Raw genomic sequence first — 17,359 nt, forward strand, 5'->3', positions numbered from 1 at the left:
TGAGGGGGAGGAGATTTCCCCGTAGACGAGTCAAAAGCGTGATGGACAAACGTGCGGGCGCTAAGACCGCCAGGCAGCGGCGGCGGGGGGCGCGGAGCGGCGGCGCAGGCATGCTCGGCCGGGCGCGGAGGCTGGGAGGCGCCGCGGCGCGGCGGGCGGGCGGGCGGGCGGGCGAGCGCGCGCCGCCGGACCTAGCGCTTTACACATTATTTTATTTTGTGTAGGGAACACGTAGCGACTCCGAAGATCAGCCCCAATGAACATGTCAGTGTTGACTCTACAGGAATATGAATTCGAGAAGCAGTTCAACGAGAATGAAGCCATCCAGTGGATGCAGGAGAACTGGTAGGTGGTGTCTGCGCGCGGCCGCCGTGCCCGGGCGGGCGCGCCTCCCTGCGGCGCGTCGGGCGCGATCGGGGTCCGGGCGCGAGTGGAGCCGGCGGTGTAGACCCCCGCCCGGCCGCCCAGGCCCGGGCTGCGGGGGCCGCGGCCGCCCAGGTACCTTTGTTTGGATTATATAACACGCAGCAGAAACGTGCGCCCAGAGTGATGTCCGCGCCGCGGGCGGCGGGAGGGATGCCGCTGCCCAGGCTCCCCACCTGAGCGGCCTCCGGTTCGTCCGGGTTGCTTTTCGGCTCGGCCTCCTGCAGCCCGAGCTCCGGGCGCTGGAGGGCGGCCGGCCGGCGCCCCACCCTCGGGCCCCGCGCCCTTCCTTTCTCCTTGCTCCCCGCGCGCCGCCCCTGCCGCCCCCCGGCCGGGCGCCGCCTGGCCCGCGCCTTCTCCCCACGAGGATCCCTTTCCGGTTTCCTCAAGACCCGGGGATGGGGAGGAGGGGACAATGAGAACTGTAATAAAAATGAATGAACCCGAGCGAGTGGAGCCACGCCATTATCAAGTTTCTGGTTTACGGAAACGCCTTTTGGGCACTCACTTCGGACTCAGTGCGAAGCTGCAGAGGGGAGTTCGGGCACAGACCAGAGCCCCCTCCCTCTGCAGCGTGCCTGGGGGCTCTTCCCCCCGAAAAACTCCCAGGGGGGGGGGACGTCTTTCTTGTTTACGGTGCTCTTCCCCCAGCCCCCTTGGAAATCCCGGTGCGGGAGGCGATCCTGTGTCACCTTGCAGTGTCTAAGAGGGGCGCTGTGCCGGGCGGTGCGGACCCCCCACGCCCGGCGGTCGGCGGAGGGCCAGCCGCCATCGGCCGGGGCGCCCCGGCCCTCCAGCCTCGGCCGGGCCTGCGGGGGCGCCGCCAGCTCTCCGGGGCCCCCGGCGCCTGCACTTCTCCTCCCGCGCCGGGTGGCGCCGGGGGAGGGGCGCACCGCAGCCGGCGGCGGCTGGGGTCTCCCCGCGGCCGTCTGCCCCCAGTCCCTGCTCCGCAGCTCCGGGGGCGGTTTCCGGCGTCCGCCGCCCGGGGTCAGCTTTCCTTCGTTCTGCCGCCGACTGCTTGCGGCGTGGGGCCCTTCCGACACCCTCTGGGGGTACCTACTTGTTTGTTGCCCTTTCTCCAAGGCCACTGCCTGTGCCTGCCCTGGACGGGTTCCCGCGACTTCTCTCCATTCACCCAGAAAGTATTTCTGAGCCAGACAGGTCCTGGCCCTCGCGGGACTGCTGATGGCAAAAATGCACCAACTTCTCTCCTGTCTCTCCCAGCTCTTTATTTGCACCTGTCTTCTGTCATTATCCTTTCCTGGCTTTTATTTGTATACGTGGATATTTACATACATGCCTGTGCCCCTACCAGACTGTCTGCTCTCCAGGGCATGGTTCCTTGGCTCATTGCATTCGTGTGTGTGTGTGTGTGTGTGTGTGTGTGTGTGTGTGTGTGTGTGTGTGTGTGTAGGGGTAATGGCGATTGAATTCTGAGGAATTCTTCATCTGAGCTCCATCCCCAGGCCTTTTTATTTTTAACAAGGCCCTAGTAAGTTATGCAGCCTGATCTTGAGCCTCTGACCCCCCTGCCTCAGCCTCCCCCTTCCTCGACCTCCCAAGTAGTGGGTTCACAGGCTTGCACCACTGTTACTGGCTTCCTTTGTAATGCAAAGCAGCAGGCAAGGTGCTCTGTAGGAGGCAGATGCTTGGGAAGACACCTTCCCACTGGCACCACCCAAGGTTTAACCTGCTTGGCTGACTTCTGCATTTCGAACCCACATTATAATCACTGGTAGGTAGGATATGCTTTTCTTCCTGCTCTTCTTGGATCCCATGTTGCAGAGAGCCCTGCTGGCAGTTATACCTTCCTTGAAACTGTTTCTCATCCTAATCATCTTGCTTTCTTCTTTTACCCCAGTGCATTGCTTCTCAGTATCTTAGCACAAATTTAAAATTGTCCTCAACCCTCCAAACAACCAAAAAGTCTTGTAACAAGTTTGTAAGAAAATGGAGATTTTCTTTCTTTTGTTAACAGGAGGGCTTAACCCTTTTGAGGGGGGAGGGGAGACATTAAGAAACCACAAAATCTTAATTTTTGCAGACCCATTTGCTTAAAATGGTTTGAAGTAGTTTCTGGAGGAAAAAGATGTAACAAAGCTTTTGCCCTGGTCCTTTGAGAATTTATTTGTAATTGTCCTTAAAAATTCCTTAGATATAGCCTCAAACAAAAGTTGCGAATTTAGAGAATTAGATTATTTCTCTCAGAAATGAGGTACGAAGGCTTTTGAAGAATTGTGAGGAGGGCCAGGAATGCTGCTTCTCCAGCAGGCTGTCTGCCAACTAACATCATTTAGGAGGACCTAGAAGAAGGAGAGTTGGGTAAACATGCCCTGTAATCCTTACATGCGCCCTTAGCGCATATCCTTGGAATGGGGCCCCAGTTTTTGGAGTGGTGTCTGTAAAAACTCTAAAGGGATGGACTGAGACAAGTTTATCAAGTTTATTGCTACATTAAAGTTTAACCTATTACTCATTGGCCTAGAGTAAATACTGTAGACATTTTCACTTTTGTAGCAAATAGTTTTATATGTAATAGATAATGTAGCAATTGAAATGTAAAGTGACAAGTATATTTCCTTATATCATTCTGAGCCACATCCTTAACTGCAGGATGGGTTAAAAATATCCTGGATAACATCTGGTAAATGAGTTTCTCTATGAGGTAGAGGGTAATGCCTTCTTTTAGCGCCAACTAGCTTCTTTGAGTTCCAATTTTACACTGAAAAGCCCTGGTGATTTTACAGCTTCAAAAATAGAGACATTTTGTTCTTTTATGAGATGTCTGGTCTTTACCTGTTATTCTCACTAATAGCTGACTTATTTTTTTTATAAGTGCTGCTTGCAAAGGAGCAGAATCACCTAGTGACTGGTAAGGTGACATGAAATTCATTGAGTGAGAAGGAAGCCGGGCTCTGCCTTCTCCTCTTTCAGCAGCCTGCCAGGTTTGTGCTAACAACACTGGATGCTAGTTGCTCCGGTTGTAATTCTCTGACCAATGATGGTTATCTTCTGATGTCGGCTGACACCGTGTTCACCAATAGGAAAGCAGGAGGCCTGTGCTGACTGCTGTAACATTAGTATGTGAGGTGACGTCATCAGAGGGTTTGCCTAGAACCTCATGGAGCCCTGCCCCCCTCCTGGCATCCTTCACACATCCAGCCTTTCAATGCTTTGTATATTTTTCTGATTTTCTCCTCTCTCCTGTGGTGATGATTATAAGGGGCTTATTGTTTTTACATTTTGTATTTTGTATTATAGGGCTATGAGATAGGAATTTCTAGAATTAAATACTGTCCAGCAAAGGACACCTTTTATTCACAAATCACAAATTGGTTTTTACCAAAGTGGGGAGGGAAATAGAAAGAATTTAAATATATGTAATTTTTTTTTTTTTTTTTGCAGAATTAGAGATTGAATCCAGGGGCATTCTCCAAGCTGCCCCCTCAGCCCTCTTTTTTATTTTTTATTTGGAAACAGGGTCTCACTAAGTTGTGGAGAGATTCATGCAGTAGCTGAGGCTGGGCGTGAACCAGCAATCCGCCTGTCTCAGTCTCCCAAGTCCTGGGATTACAAGCTTGCGCCATGCCCAGCTATGTGTTCTTTCTTATATGCGAGGTTTAGAAAGTGATGCAATCAATGTACAGCTTTAGGATTAAAGAACATAAACAGCATTATAAACCTACATTAATATTCTCAATGTTAATAAGATCAGCCAGTCTCAGTCAATGGATTTATATATATATTTTTTTCCATATGGGGAAACTAGAGAGAAAATGAGAGATATAAGGGACTGTAAATAATGTGGAGAGGAACCTGTAGAATAGTGGAAGGGAATTGGAGGAGGGCAGATGGGGAGATGGAAGAGGAAGATTGAAAAAGATATTCAAAATAGTATTCAAATAATACAAAAAATAATTGGACCTGTTCAAATGACAGTTCAAGTAATAATCTGGCAACATAAGGAATTACTACCAACTTCAGTAACATGGAAAGGGAGGGAGGTGGGGGAGCATTAGAAGGAAATACACCAAGAGCTGTGTCCATGTGTGTTTGTGTCACATTGTACCTAGCTATGATGTACAATTACAATGTGCTAATAAGTGTGTTATTATCTTTTTTTTAAGATGATGTGAGTTATACTCAAAAATAGCAGCATATGGTGATGGAACTTTTAAAAAGAAGGCGTAGGTTTAGGCTATTTTTCCCGTAGTGAGAATTGCTTTGAATTGTTTACGAAAACTCTTGTCACCTGCCGCATACGTCTGTGAGAAATATGGCTGGAAAACAGTGCAGTCTATGGGGATGGGACAGAATAGGACAGTTTCATTTAGTTATTATTAGCTTTATAGGAAAAAATTTAGGCTACTTGTCTAGGAAAATGCCTTGCCCATATTGAATTTGTTATATTGTCTCTTATTTTGGAAAACCTAAGCGTGAAGAATTTAAGGTGTCAATCAGTAAACTTTAGAGAGCACTGGGACACTGGTGTCATACATGCTAGGAGAAGACAGAACGTGCATAGGAAAGAAAGTGGGATCTAGGCTATAATCCTAGAAAATAAGAAGTTGTGTGGGAATTTTGATCTGAACTTTCATTTATCTTCCAAGAAATTATATTTATGTAATCCTTGTTTAGGATTCCCCAGGATGAAAGCCAGCTTAATGCGGATTATTTTGATCATATTATCCAGTTATGTATTTGCATTAGTGAGTATATGGTGATGTACTACAAAGTTCCTTGCGGGAATGTGGTACCGTATAGTGATAAAATAATTAATCTTTGTATCAGTGATCTGGAATGTTTTAGGTCTAAGTATTTTCTCGAATTACTATCGCGATGATTCACTGAACTTTACACATGTTAGCACAGGTAAGATGTGCTGCCATTTTATGTACCCCAGCCTTATAAAAATTTTTTTTATTTTGAAAACGGTCTTGCTAAGTTGCTGAGACTGGCTTGGACCCTGTGATCCTCCTGTATCTGTTTTGATTCACTTCTCTATTGAGCATTCATGCTTTCTTTTTTTAAGGTCTTTATTCCTAATATATTGGAGTGACAACTACTTTTAAGAAGCCTTTTGTTTGGTCAGTAACTCACTGTGGACTTTTAAAATGTTAACTTTAAGCCTTTTGTACAAAAAAGTACAAGTGGAAAAGGCTTATACTTAACAGTTTTCTAATTTAAAAGTATAGTAGTACAGAATTCTTTTAACTTTCGGTTTTCAAATTTTGTTTTTCTTTCTAAAGCTTTTATGGTAGAGTTCCTGACTGCAGTATGACAGGGAGAATATCACCGATACAATGTATTTTCTGTATAAAGTTTGTGATCTTGTATATTTGTGTTTTACTTGGGAGTGAACTCAGGGACAGTATACCACAAAGCTACAACTCTAGCCCTATTTTCATTTGACCTCTGAGTTATACCCCCTGCCCTACTTTTTATTTTTTATTTTGAAACTGGGTCTCACTGAGTTGCAGAGGGCCTCACCAGTAAAACTACGACCTCCAGTTTCAGCCTCCCAAGTGCTGGGATTACAAATGTGTGCCACCACTCCCAGCTTTCTTTGGAATTTATGTGTAAAAAAAAATATTGGCGGTTAAATACAATCAGAGCTGGCATGGTGGCACATGCCTATAATCTCACTTTTAGTATATGTTATGTACTTATACATGCATGTATGTACATGTTCTTCCAGTACTTTGGTCTCAACCAGGTTGTTGAGGCTGACCTCAAAAGTGATCCTCCTGTTTCAGATTCCCACGTGTGTACCAGCACTCTTACCTCCTATTTTATTTTGAAACAGAGTCTTGCTAAATTGTCGAGGGTCTCCCTGAGGATGACTTCAAACTTACCATTTTCCTGTCTTAGCTTCTCAAATATTGGAATTACAGGTGTGCAGCACCACAGCTCCTGGCTTGTGATTACTTATTTTATTTATTTTTTGAGGTGCTGGGGATTGAACCCCCCAGGGGCATTCTGTCTCTGAGCTACACCTCAGCCCTATTTGTATTTTTTATTTTGAGACAAGGTCTCACTAAGTTGTGAAGAGCTTCACTAAGTAGCTGATGCTGGCAGAGAACCGGATCCTCCTCTCTCTGCCTCCCAAGTACTGGGATTACAAGCGTGCACCACCACGCCCCACCCAGAATCTTTTTTTGAAGACTGAAAAGATCAATGAAATGGTTATTTGGTATTTATCTTTGTTAGAATATGGATGTTTGCCTGGAGGATTACATGTATATGAATGAATACATACATACACGTACAGATGTATAGCATACTATAAATATCTTGAAAATAATAAAACTAATACTTATGAATAATCATTTCTTAGGTACTTCTTGCTACCATAAGAACATCTTGCTGAGGTAAACATAGTTTTTATAATTTGCTGCAATATAGGTCCTAATAACATTGACTATATCATTTTAAAAAAAACTAATTCATACGACTTTTTTGTACTGGGTAGTAAACCTGGGGGGTATTATGCTCCAAGCTACACTCCAGTTTCATTTTTTTGTTTTGAAGCAAGGTCATGCTAGGTTGCTGAGAGTCGCACCAAGTTGCTGAGGCTATTTTCGAACCTGCGACACTCCTGTCTCAGCCTCCAAGTACCAGGATTATAGGTGTGTGCCACCATGCCCAACAAATAATGTGATTTTAAGAAGCATTTTAAAGATACAAAATGAACATTTAGCATTTGGGTTTACCCCAATTATTACTAATTTTTAACAAGTCTTCAATCGATTAATATTCCTGAGACCCTCATATTTTCTTTTCTTTTTTTTAATTTAAGGCTAATTCCATACAGAATGATGTTAAGTAAAAGGTTTGAAGCTGCCGGGCCACCTTAACTGGGGTAATCGACTCCTAGGTGAAGTGAGTTCAGTAGAATTGAAAGCTTTGAAGATGCGAATTTCATAATCCTGTTTCTGGAGGCTTAATGAAAAAAAAAATTTAAATCTGATAAAAAGATTTGCTCCTGAAACTTTTCTAAGTACTTGAAACTTCTCTCAAAGTCTGTGGATGCCTTCAGCATTTAAGAGCTGGGCTAGCAGTGGTTCTCATTATAGGTAGAGGATAGGAAGTGCAGTAAAATGCATTTTACGATAAAAAAAAGTACCCTCAATATCACCCTCTGTAGTTTCCTTTCAAGTTTACCAACTTAGGGTGGATTTTCTTCATTCTGGAGCAATGACATTAATAATTCATAGTCATTCATACTTACATGGTTAAGTGATAGGAAGAATTTTAAAGAAATGTTTTAGGTATGTTAACAAATCCCCAGAGCCACCCTTCATTACCCTTTCTTTTTTTATTTATATTTTTACTTTTTGTGGTACTGAGGATTGGAGCCAGGAGCATTCCAGCTCAGCGCTACACCCCCAGCCCTTTTTATTTTTATTTATTTTTTTCATTTTGGAATAGGGTCTCCCTAAGTTGTTGAGGCTGGCCTCCCATCTCAGCCTCCCAAGTACTGGGATTACAGTACCACCACACCCAGCTCCCTTCTTTATCTTTTCCACCAAGAAAGGCTGTCTGGGCCCTTTCTGGGATTTGCCTGTAGGTACAAGAGGAGGAGAAATGGCCTCCAGGCCTGACTAAAACTGGAATGGGGTGGAATCACTCAGCCCGGTTTCCCCTCTATTTGAATATTAATAAATATTCAATAAGTAAAACAATGCACTTGAAAACTTGGCTGCCCTGAAACATTCCTGTGGTTTTAGTCACGTGTGTTTTGTCTTATAATTTTCACTAAGTGGATGCTGAACACTTAGGGCCAGAATAGCTACAGAAAGCGCCTATTAGCTTTACTGTGTGTAACAAACATTAAACTGTGTAAATACTTTAATCATTAAGAATTACTACTTTCTGAATATCGCTTGTTCAGTGTCTGTCAACACTTTTATCATCGCAGAAGCTCATCACACCTTTAATGATGTTTCTACCTTAGAACATTCACAGTTTCATGGAACGCAAAGTGCCGGGCACTGATTCCGAATGTTTCTCGCAAAGCTTTGCCTTACAGGACGCTTTCTGTCTGTTCTCAGCGCCCTCAGCGTGGGTCTAGTCTCTGGGAGTTTGCATCCCACCCGTCCCCACCCGTGCTGTGTGGCCAGGCTCCCGGGCAGGGCTCAGTGGTTGCCAGAACAGCCGCCCACCCCTGTTGACAGAAAAACGTGTGGGTTGGGAATCTCCCTCTTTAAGCTCAGCTTTTACAGTGTGAAGGCTTAAAGACTACTATTTGAGATTTTTTTTTTTTTTTGCTTCTAGTTTTTGTTCTTTTTCCAGGTTCTAAAGTTAAAATATTTGTTATAGGAAAAATAAATGAAGACATTAAAAATATGAATGTCCACTGGGTGTGGTGGGGCATGCCTGTAATCTCAGTACTTGGAAGGCTGAGACAGGAGGAACGCAGGTTAGAGGACAGCCTCAGCAAATAGTGAGACTTAACCTAGTGATGAAACCCTGTTTCAAAATAAAAATAAAAATAGGCCTAGTGGTGTAGATTGGAGGTAGAATGTCCCTGGGCTCAATCCCCAGTACCACCAAAAAAACCACACACACACACACACACACACACATGCCTCTCTCTCTATATATATAGAGGCATGTGTGTGTGTGTGTGTGTGTGTGTATATATCTACATGTACATATATATGTATGTACATCTACATATAAATATATATGTATGTATATATGTATGTCCAGGAAAGAAAGCTACCCTCAGTTTTTATCCAGAGGCAAACCGCTATTTTGCCACATCTTCAGCTTTTCTTCCAAGGCTTTTAATCTAATTTAATCATGTGTATGACACTGTATGGAGACTGCACTGGGCGCTCAGCAGTTCATACTGTTTCCAACACCTTTCTAGGTTGCTTTTTCCTCTTTATATATAAAATACATATTGTTTGCATCATTAAAACTTTAAACGTCAGTAGTTACTTAATATTATATTATTTATTTATTTCCTTGGTACTGGGAATTAAAGCCAGGGGCATTCTACCTCCAAGCTACATTTCCAGCCTTTTTATTTATTTTTTTTATTCTGAAACAGTCTCCCTAAAGCTTAGTACTGACCTTGAAAATGTTGAAAAATCTGTTCCAGCCTCTCAAGTACTGGGATTCCAAGTGTGTCCCACCACACGGGGCTATTTAATATTTTATTGTTTGGGCTTATTAAGTTAACTTAGGTGACCATTTTCAATGATGAATATTGTAATATATTGTTTTTAGAAATAATCCTCTGACATATACTAATCTTATGCATTAATCATTTACCTGATAATTTTTTTGTGACTATATTGACTAGGAGAACCTTTTTTAAAGGCTATGATATCTACAGCTAGATTAATACCTAGAAAAGTTGAACCAAGGTACACTTTTGCAAGAAAGGGGAGTATTCGTGCCCTCTGCAACACTGAAGATGGTCACATTCAAAAATCTTTGGCTGGGCATGGTGAACCTCTTGAGAGGCTGAGACAGGAGGACCGCACGTTTGAAGCCAGCCTCATCAACTTTGTGAGACCCTGTTTTAAAATAAAATACAGCTAGGAGTATAGAACCAGAGGTAGAATGTCCCTGGATTCAATAAATCCCCAGTACCAAAAAAACAAAACAAAACAAAACAAAAAAATCTTTGATAAGCTGTTAAGGAAAAAGTTAGATTTTTTTTTTTTCTTTTTTAATTGTGGCGTTAGGGATTGAACCCAGGAGCATTCCACCTCCCAGCTACATGCCCAGCCCTCTTTTATTTTTTATTTTGACAGAGCTTTGCTAGGTTGCTGAAAATCTCAGTATGTTTCTGAGGCTGTCCTTGAACCTGTGATCTTCCTGTTTCAGCCTCCCAAGTACTGAGATTGTTGACATGCACCATATGCCAGGCTGAAATCTCATTTTACTTTGTATTTATATGATTCCTAGAGAGATTCAGGAATTCTCTTTGTGTTTATTTTCCATTTGCTCTTTAAAATTGTGCCCATCCGTTTCTACTTATACCACATTAAGGCCCCAGCCCTTTGTCTAACATGAGTAGTTGCAAACACCATGTTTCTTCTCCAGGCTGGTTTCTGGGGCCTCTAGTTGGGGGCAGATCTAGCAATTTGCTCAGCGTTTGAGATAGAAATGTATTTATATCAAATTGAGAGATGCAATTGTACCTATCTGGATAAGTAACCTGTAGGTCAGTAGATATGAAGACGCCCTCTGACAGTTGATTCCTCCTACACAGGGTAGACAGAGAGGACCTTTTGGCTCCTTTGATATCCTGTCTACTTTGGGACTAGTTATTTTATTAGTTGCACTTAATGTTCAGGTTCCCACGGGTGGGGTGATGAGTGTCAGCTGTGGTATGATAGTGTAGTGGTTAAGCCCATGGACCGCAGAGCCAGCGTGGCTGGGTTCAAGTCCTCCTTCCATCAGGTAGGAGCTGAGGGATCTCTGGCAGGTTAATTAGCCTCTCTGCTTTAGTTCTCATCTCTAAATTGGAGGCGATTACAATACTATTAGGGATGATGAAGATGATGATAAGGAGTCAATCAACCTACTCTGGCAAGTTGTAAGGATTAAAATAAGATATTGTAACATTAAAAGCCTTTGGAACAGTGCCCAACACATAGACGTTTAATTTTTAATTTTTTTTTTTTGTGGTACTAGGGATTGAACCCAGAGGCATTCAACCTCCCAGTTAAACCCCCAGCCCGATTTTATTTCTCATTTGGAAATAGGGTTTCACTAAATTGCCGAGGCTGGCTGCAAACCTGTGATCTTCCTGTCTCAGTCTCTCACTTGTAACTAGGATTACAAGTGTGGACCACTGCGCTGGTCTAATTTTTCAACATTTTAATTCACATCAATTAAAATTCAACATTTTAATTGATGTGATGACTTGTGTAACTCTGCCTTGAAGGAGTCTGTAATCCACCTTGAAATGTCTCCATAACAAAACATTGTTAAAATAAATGTAGTTTAATAAAAAGTGGGGCAGCATTATTGTGCATATTTTTTGCATGTGTGGTGCTGGGAATTGAACCCGGGAGTGTTCTACCACTGAACTATACCCCAAACATTTTTATTTTTTATTTTTAGACAGTGTCATACTAAGTTGCCGATGCTGGTCTCGAACCTGCAATCTTCCTGTTTCAGCCTCCCATGTACTGGGATTACTGGTGTGTGCCACTGTGTCCTGCTTATTGTGCAAAACTTGAGATGTGTTCAAAGGCTATGTTCTATCTTCAGTCAACATAACAATAGTTAAGTCCACCAGCTCTGGTAATAGACACTATGATTGCTAGCTAATTTATTTTCTATAAAACATCCAAGACTCTCCCAAAAATTTTGACTCAGCAGAAGTATGCAGTCTCTGTATATGTTATACACAATGAAAATTAAAAATCACTTTCAATCATTGAAATGACAGTGGCTGAAAATTTTGGTTTTAGAGTTTGTAATTGTTTATTTTTTTATGTATGTCCTTGGTCACTATTCAGGTATTTAAAATTTCAGTTATAGGGGTCTGGTTGTTTTGTATTTTAGTGAAGTAAAGTAAGAGACAATCTCTCTCTCTCATGCTCTTTCTCATTCTCTCTCTCTCTCTCTCTCTCTCTCTCTCTCTCTCTCTCTCTCTCTCAGTCCAAGCTATATATCCCAGTATCCCAGCCCATTTTTTTTTTTGGAGGGGGGTCTTGCTAAGTTGCTAAGGCTGGCCTTGAACCTGTGATATTCCTCCTTCAGCACACCAACATTCCTGGGTAGATGTCTCAGGGAGGTGTTGCCGTCAGCTTATTCATTTCTCTACTGGCTGCTGGTCCGGGCCTGGGGCTGGTGTTCCAGTGGGCAACCTTCATAAACTCAACTCCTCTTCCTCAGCTACCCTGCTCTGCCTACTAAGTTATCTTCATGGAATGAAGGCATTATTCAGCACCCAGGCTAAAATCTTCCCTCTTTCCCTCCCCACCTGGAATCCACAGCCAGGGCCAGGTCCCGTGGTTCTCAGTTGCATCTCTGTCCACCCTGATGGCCATTGCCTCCTTCCTCCACGGCCTTTTGTCTCCTCCATCCTATTCCTGCCTGTATCATCTTCAGTCTTCAGCATTATCTGAGTCACAGATCTGATCATGCCAGCCCAGTGGTTAAAAACCTGCAGTGGTTTTCCATCATCCATGGGACCAATCTAAATTGTTTTGAAAAGTTAGCAAGTTAGCCAGGCGCGGTGACGCACACTTGTAATTCTGGTACTTGGGAGGCTCTGACAGGATGTAGGTTCAAGGACAGTCTCAGCTACTTAGTGAGGCCCTCTGCAACTTAGTGAGACCCTGTTTCGATAAAGAATATAAATAGGGCTGGGGGTGTAGCTTGGAGGAAGAATGCCCGAATGGCCTTGGGTTCAATCCCCAGTACCACCAAGGTAAAAAAAGAAAAAGAAAAGTTTGTGAGGCCATTTGATACCTGGCTGCAGATAACTTTCCTGGTGATACCTGTTGAAACAGCTTCTCCCCACACCTACTTACTCAAATTTCAATTCCAAAGCCTTGTTCCTTGCCAACTGTCAGAACCCTTCCTTGTGGTTTGCTGACACTTGGTTCATAAACAGATTTTCTCTTCTGCGTTGAAATCAGTGCTTACCACAGAGTATAGCCTGCTGAGCACACTCAGAGTGTGATGATGCAGGAACGCATGCGGCGTCACTTTCAAATTCAAGTGGATCTGATTGTATTATCCTATACATTATTTCCTCCAGTGAATCTTTAAAACACTGTCTAGTATCTTAGAAATACTTATTCTCTTAGCTAATCTTTTTTTTTCCCCCCCGAGGAAAGGCATAAATTTAGCATGCCTAGTTCCTAGTGAACTCTTGCTATTTGTCAGTCTAGTAGTTCTTTTCTAGGTACTCAAGCCGTTGACTCCAATCAGAAAGATGAGAATTTTTTGTGTGTTTTTGTTTGTGATTCTGGGGATTGAATTCAAGGGCATTCTACCCTAACCTACACCCCTTTTTAGTTTTTATTTTGAAACAGGGTATCACTATATTGCCTTTGCTGTCAAACTTGGGATCCTCCTGACTTAGCCTCCCAACTACTGGAATTACAGGAGTGTGTCACCATGTCCAGCTAAATAGTAACATTTTTTAAAAAGATTTCCCTGAGTATGGTGAGGTAGGGTAAAAATGCAAGCAAAGGGAAGAAAAAGGACTAGAAGAAAATATCAAAATGGTAAAAAGTAGCTGTGTCAAAGTGGCAAAATGTCAGTTACTATTTCTCCTTCTGGTGTTCCTGTTTTCTATAATCTATTTACATTATATTCTGGTTATGCGGTGGTGTGATATGCATATGGTCTTATTTTTATTAATATGTGCTTACTGTTTTCATAATAAAGATAAGCTTCATTTTACAAAAGTTTATATAGATAGATAGATATAGATATAGTATCTAGTGTCCAGGAACAAAATATTTTTCAAATAAGTATATTTTATTTTTTTATTTTTTTAATTTTAAAATTTTTTTTATTTATTTTTTTCGGGTCTGAGGATGGAACCCAGGGGCATTTGACCTCCAAGCCACACCCCCTGCCCTATTTTTTATTCTTTATTTTGAAACCAGGTCTACTGAGTTGCAGAGGGCCTCACTAAGTAGCGGAGGCTGTCCATGAACCGTGATCTTCCAGGTCTCAGCCTCCCAAATGCTGGGATTACAAGCGTGCACCACCACGCCCGGCTAAGTGCATTTTAAAATTAACAATACTAGCTGGGCGTGGTGGCGCACACTTGTAATCCTAGCACTTGGGAGGCTGAGACAGGAGGATCATGCAGGTTTGAAGCCAGCCTCAGCTACTTAGTGAGGCTCTATAAAATATAAAATAGGTCTGGAAGTGTAGCCCCGGGGTAGAAAGCCCCTGGGTTCCATCCCTAGTAACACACACACACACACACACACACACACACACACACACACAAGAATTAACAGTACAGTTGAATGTGTAAAGGCACTGTACATTCTTATTCCAATAAGAATGTGCTTTCTCAGATTAAGGTAGAGATGAGCCATGCTATTGACAAGTATGTTAAACTTTCTTCTCTAGTAATAAATTGTGTTTGTTTGCTTTTTTTAAGTAAAAAAGGGCCATAATTCTTAAGGGAGGGTGATAAGAGATATAATACAACATTTACCTTAGGAGCTCAGGAATGTTTCTAATGGGATAAAGATTCCCTAGGGACAACAGTCATCTAATCAAATAGAGATAAAAGATTAAACATAAACCTATCCCTAGAGAGATACAGTGAGTAGGATAATTGGCTCAGGGACCTGGTGGAACCTGGAGACAGATGTTGCCCACATACCTGGAATCCATCATTAGCAGATCTCTCTATCTAGTGCTGCAGAATGCCTGGGAGATTGGGTCTGATCTGACTAGGGAGCTAGGAGGATCTTGTCACCATCTGAAATGGCTCTCAGGGGCTGGTCTGTCCAGAGCAGAGGCCAGGCCTGTGCTTCAGAGCAGAGGCCAGGCCTGTGCGGTCTGGTCAGAGTCCTGGGAGTGTGCTGGGGGCAGCGAGCAGGCATTCACAGGGTGGCTATGTGGAGCAATCGCATCTGCCCTGAGTCTTGCTTTAGACACTTGCGTCATCCAGACTTCTCCTGGGAGAGAAGAGAGATGGAGGATAGCCTTGGAGTTTACAGAAAGTAAAGAGATTCTGCTTTGATTAAACTTAGTGATCCTGTAGCTGGTAAAGTTAGCCAGGCTCTAGGAAGTTAGACTAAATCTGGGACTTCAGTGTTGGTCCTTTTCTATCTATTGCCCATGATGAAAAGTGATACAGGAGAGGGGAAAAGTAGGTTAAAGGATAAGGTTCAAAATCACATTTTTAAACACCTCTGTACATGATTCAGCAATGATCTTTTGTTTCTGTTCTTTTTCTAGATTAATCAAAATTGTATTCTTTAGCTATAGACGACTTTCTTCCTAGATGCAAGAAAACATACTATTTGAGAATACTAGAGTACTATTATTATAGATATTTTTATTATAGAAGATAAATATTATAGAAAATTAGTATTAGCATGGTTAATATGCTAATAATTAAATGCCACTTTAATTAGCACACTACTATTTTAGGCATATTAGACTGATTGTGTGTATGTGTGTGTGTGTGAGTGATATGGGGGATGGAACTCAGGGGCATTCTACCTCCGAGCTACACCCCCAGCCTTATTTTTTATTCTTTATTTTGAAACAGGGTCTCACTGAGTTGTGGAGGGCCTCACTAAGTAGCTGAGGCTGGCTGTGAACCTGAAATCCTGTTTCAGCCTCCCAAGAACTGGGATTACAAGTGTGTGCCACCACGCCCTGCTGACTGATTTTTCTTGAAGAGCATTAAGATACTATTTCCTCAGCCAAGCATGGTGGCACACACCTGTAATCCCAGTACTTGGCAGGTTCAGACAGGAGGATTACAGGTTCCCTGCTAGGCAACTTAGTGAGGCCCTCTGCAATTTAGTGAGACCCAGTTTCAAAATATAAAGTAAAATAGGGTTGGGTATGTAACTCAGAGATAGAACACTCCCGAGTTCAATCCCTATTAAAACACACACACACACACACACACACACACACACAACAACAACAACAACAACAACAATTTTCTCACAAGAAAATTTTCTTTCTACAAATTTAATAATTTAATCTGCTAAACACTTTTGTACTCAAGTACTGTTTTTAAGGGAAGCATTTTCTTATTATAGAAATTTATTTAAAAAATTTTTAAGTTCACTACCCCAAAATAAAGCATAACAAATTTATACATAGTTTTGTATTCTCCATCCACATATTTATAGCTAATATTAAAATTAGAATTTACAAAATTATTATTTTTGTGGCACTGGGGATGGAACCCAGGGGCATTGTACCTCAAAGCAACACCCCCAGCTCTGTTTTTATTTATTTATTTATTTATTTATTTTTTGCGGGTCTGGGGATGAGACCCAGGGGCATTCTATCTCCAGGTTACACCCTCTGACCTATTTTTTATTCTTTATTTTGAAACAGGGTCTCACTAAGTTGAGGAGGGTCTCACTAAGTAGCTGAGGCTGTCTGTGAACCGCGATCCTCTGGTCTCGGCCTCCGGAATCCTGGGATTTCAGATGTCCGCCTCCATGCCCGGCTTTTATTCTTAATTTTGAAACAGGGTCTCACTGAGTTGCAAAGGGCCTCATGAAGTAGCTGAGGGTGTCCTTGAACCACGATCCTCCTGTCTCAGCCTCAAATGCTGGTATTAAAAGCGTGCACCACCATGCCTGGCCCCTAGAGAATTTTGATAGAGATGCAGCTCCTTCTAATAGAATAAAGAGAAGGAAAAGGTATATAGTTATAAATTTGATTTAATAACACCTTAAATAAATATTTAAATTAAGTGTTTTCTGGGGTTAGGGGAGTTCGAGGGACTGAACCCAGGGACATTCAACCTTGGAGCTATACTCCCAGCCATTTTTGTTTTGTGTTTTGAAATAGAGTCTTTTAAGTTCCCGAGGCTGTCCTTGTGTCCTTGAACCAACAGTCCTCCTGTCTCAGCTTCCCAAGTAGTGGGATTACTGGTATATGCCACCATGTCCAGCCAAACTTAAGTCTTTTAAAAATTTTTTTATTTTATTTTATTTTTATTGGACACAACTCATTTTGAAATTAACTTCAGTTTAATAATATTTAATATGAATATTGTAGTAATTTAAAAATAAAACCTATACTGATGATTTGGCTTATTTTTCAATCGAATACATGTTTAAACCCTAACCTTCAGTTTTGTTGCTTGTAACGAGAAGACATCCACACAGTCACTACTGTCTGCGCTTCGATTTGGGTATAATTTCATAAGCCCAAGATTTTTGTTGTTTTATTTGTATTTTATGGATGAAATCACACTCACAATGGAGAACTACACCAA

The 17,359-nt window shown here is 42.3% G+C and overlaps 1 protein-coding gene across 1 annotated transcript in view; it reads left to right on the forward strand.

The window, feature by feature from the left end:
- Positions 1-256: 256 nt before the first annotated feature.
- Positions 257-17,359, forward strand: part of ELOVL6 (ELOVL fatty acid elongase 6) — a gene marked incomplete at both ends in the record, with an annotated part of 117,530 nt that continues 100,427 nt past the window's right edge. The window contains one exon of the mRNA XM_080697444.1: positions 257-345. Within this exon, the coding sequence (XP_080553570.1) occupies positions 257-345 (89 nt within the window). The remainder of the gene's footprint in view (positions 346-17,359) is intronic.

The sequence above is a fragment of the Muscardinus avellanarius genome, assembly GCF_963383645.1.
Source record: "Muscardinus avellanarius genome assembly, chromosome: 6".
NCBI lineage: Eukaryota > Metazoa > Chordata > Mammalia > Rodentia > Gliridae > Muscardinus > Muscardinus avellanarius.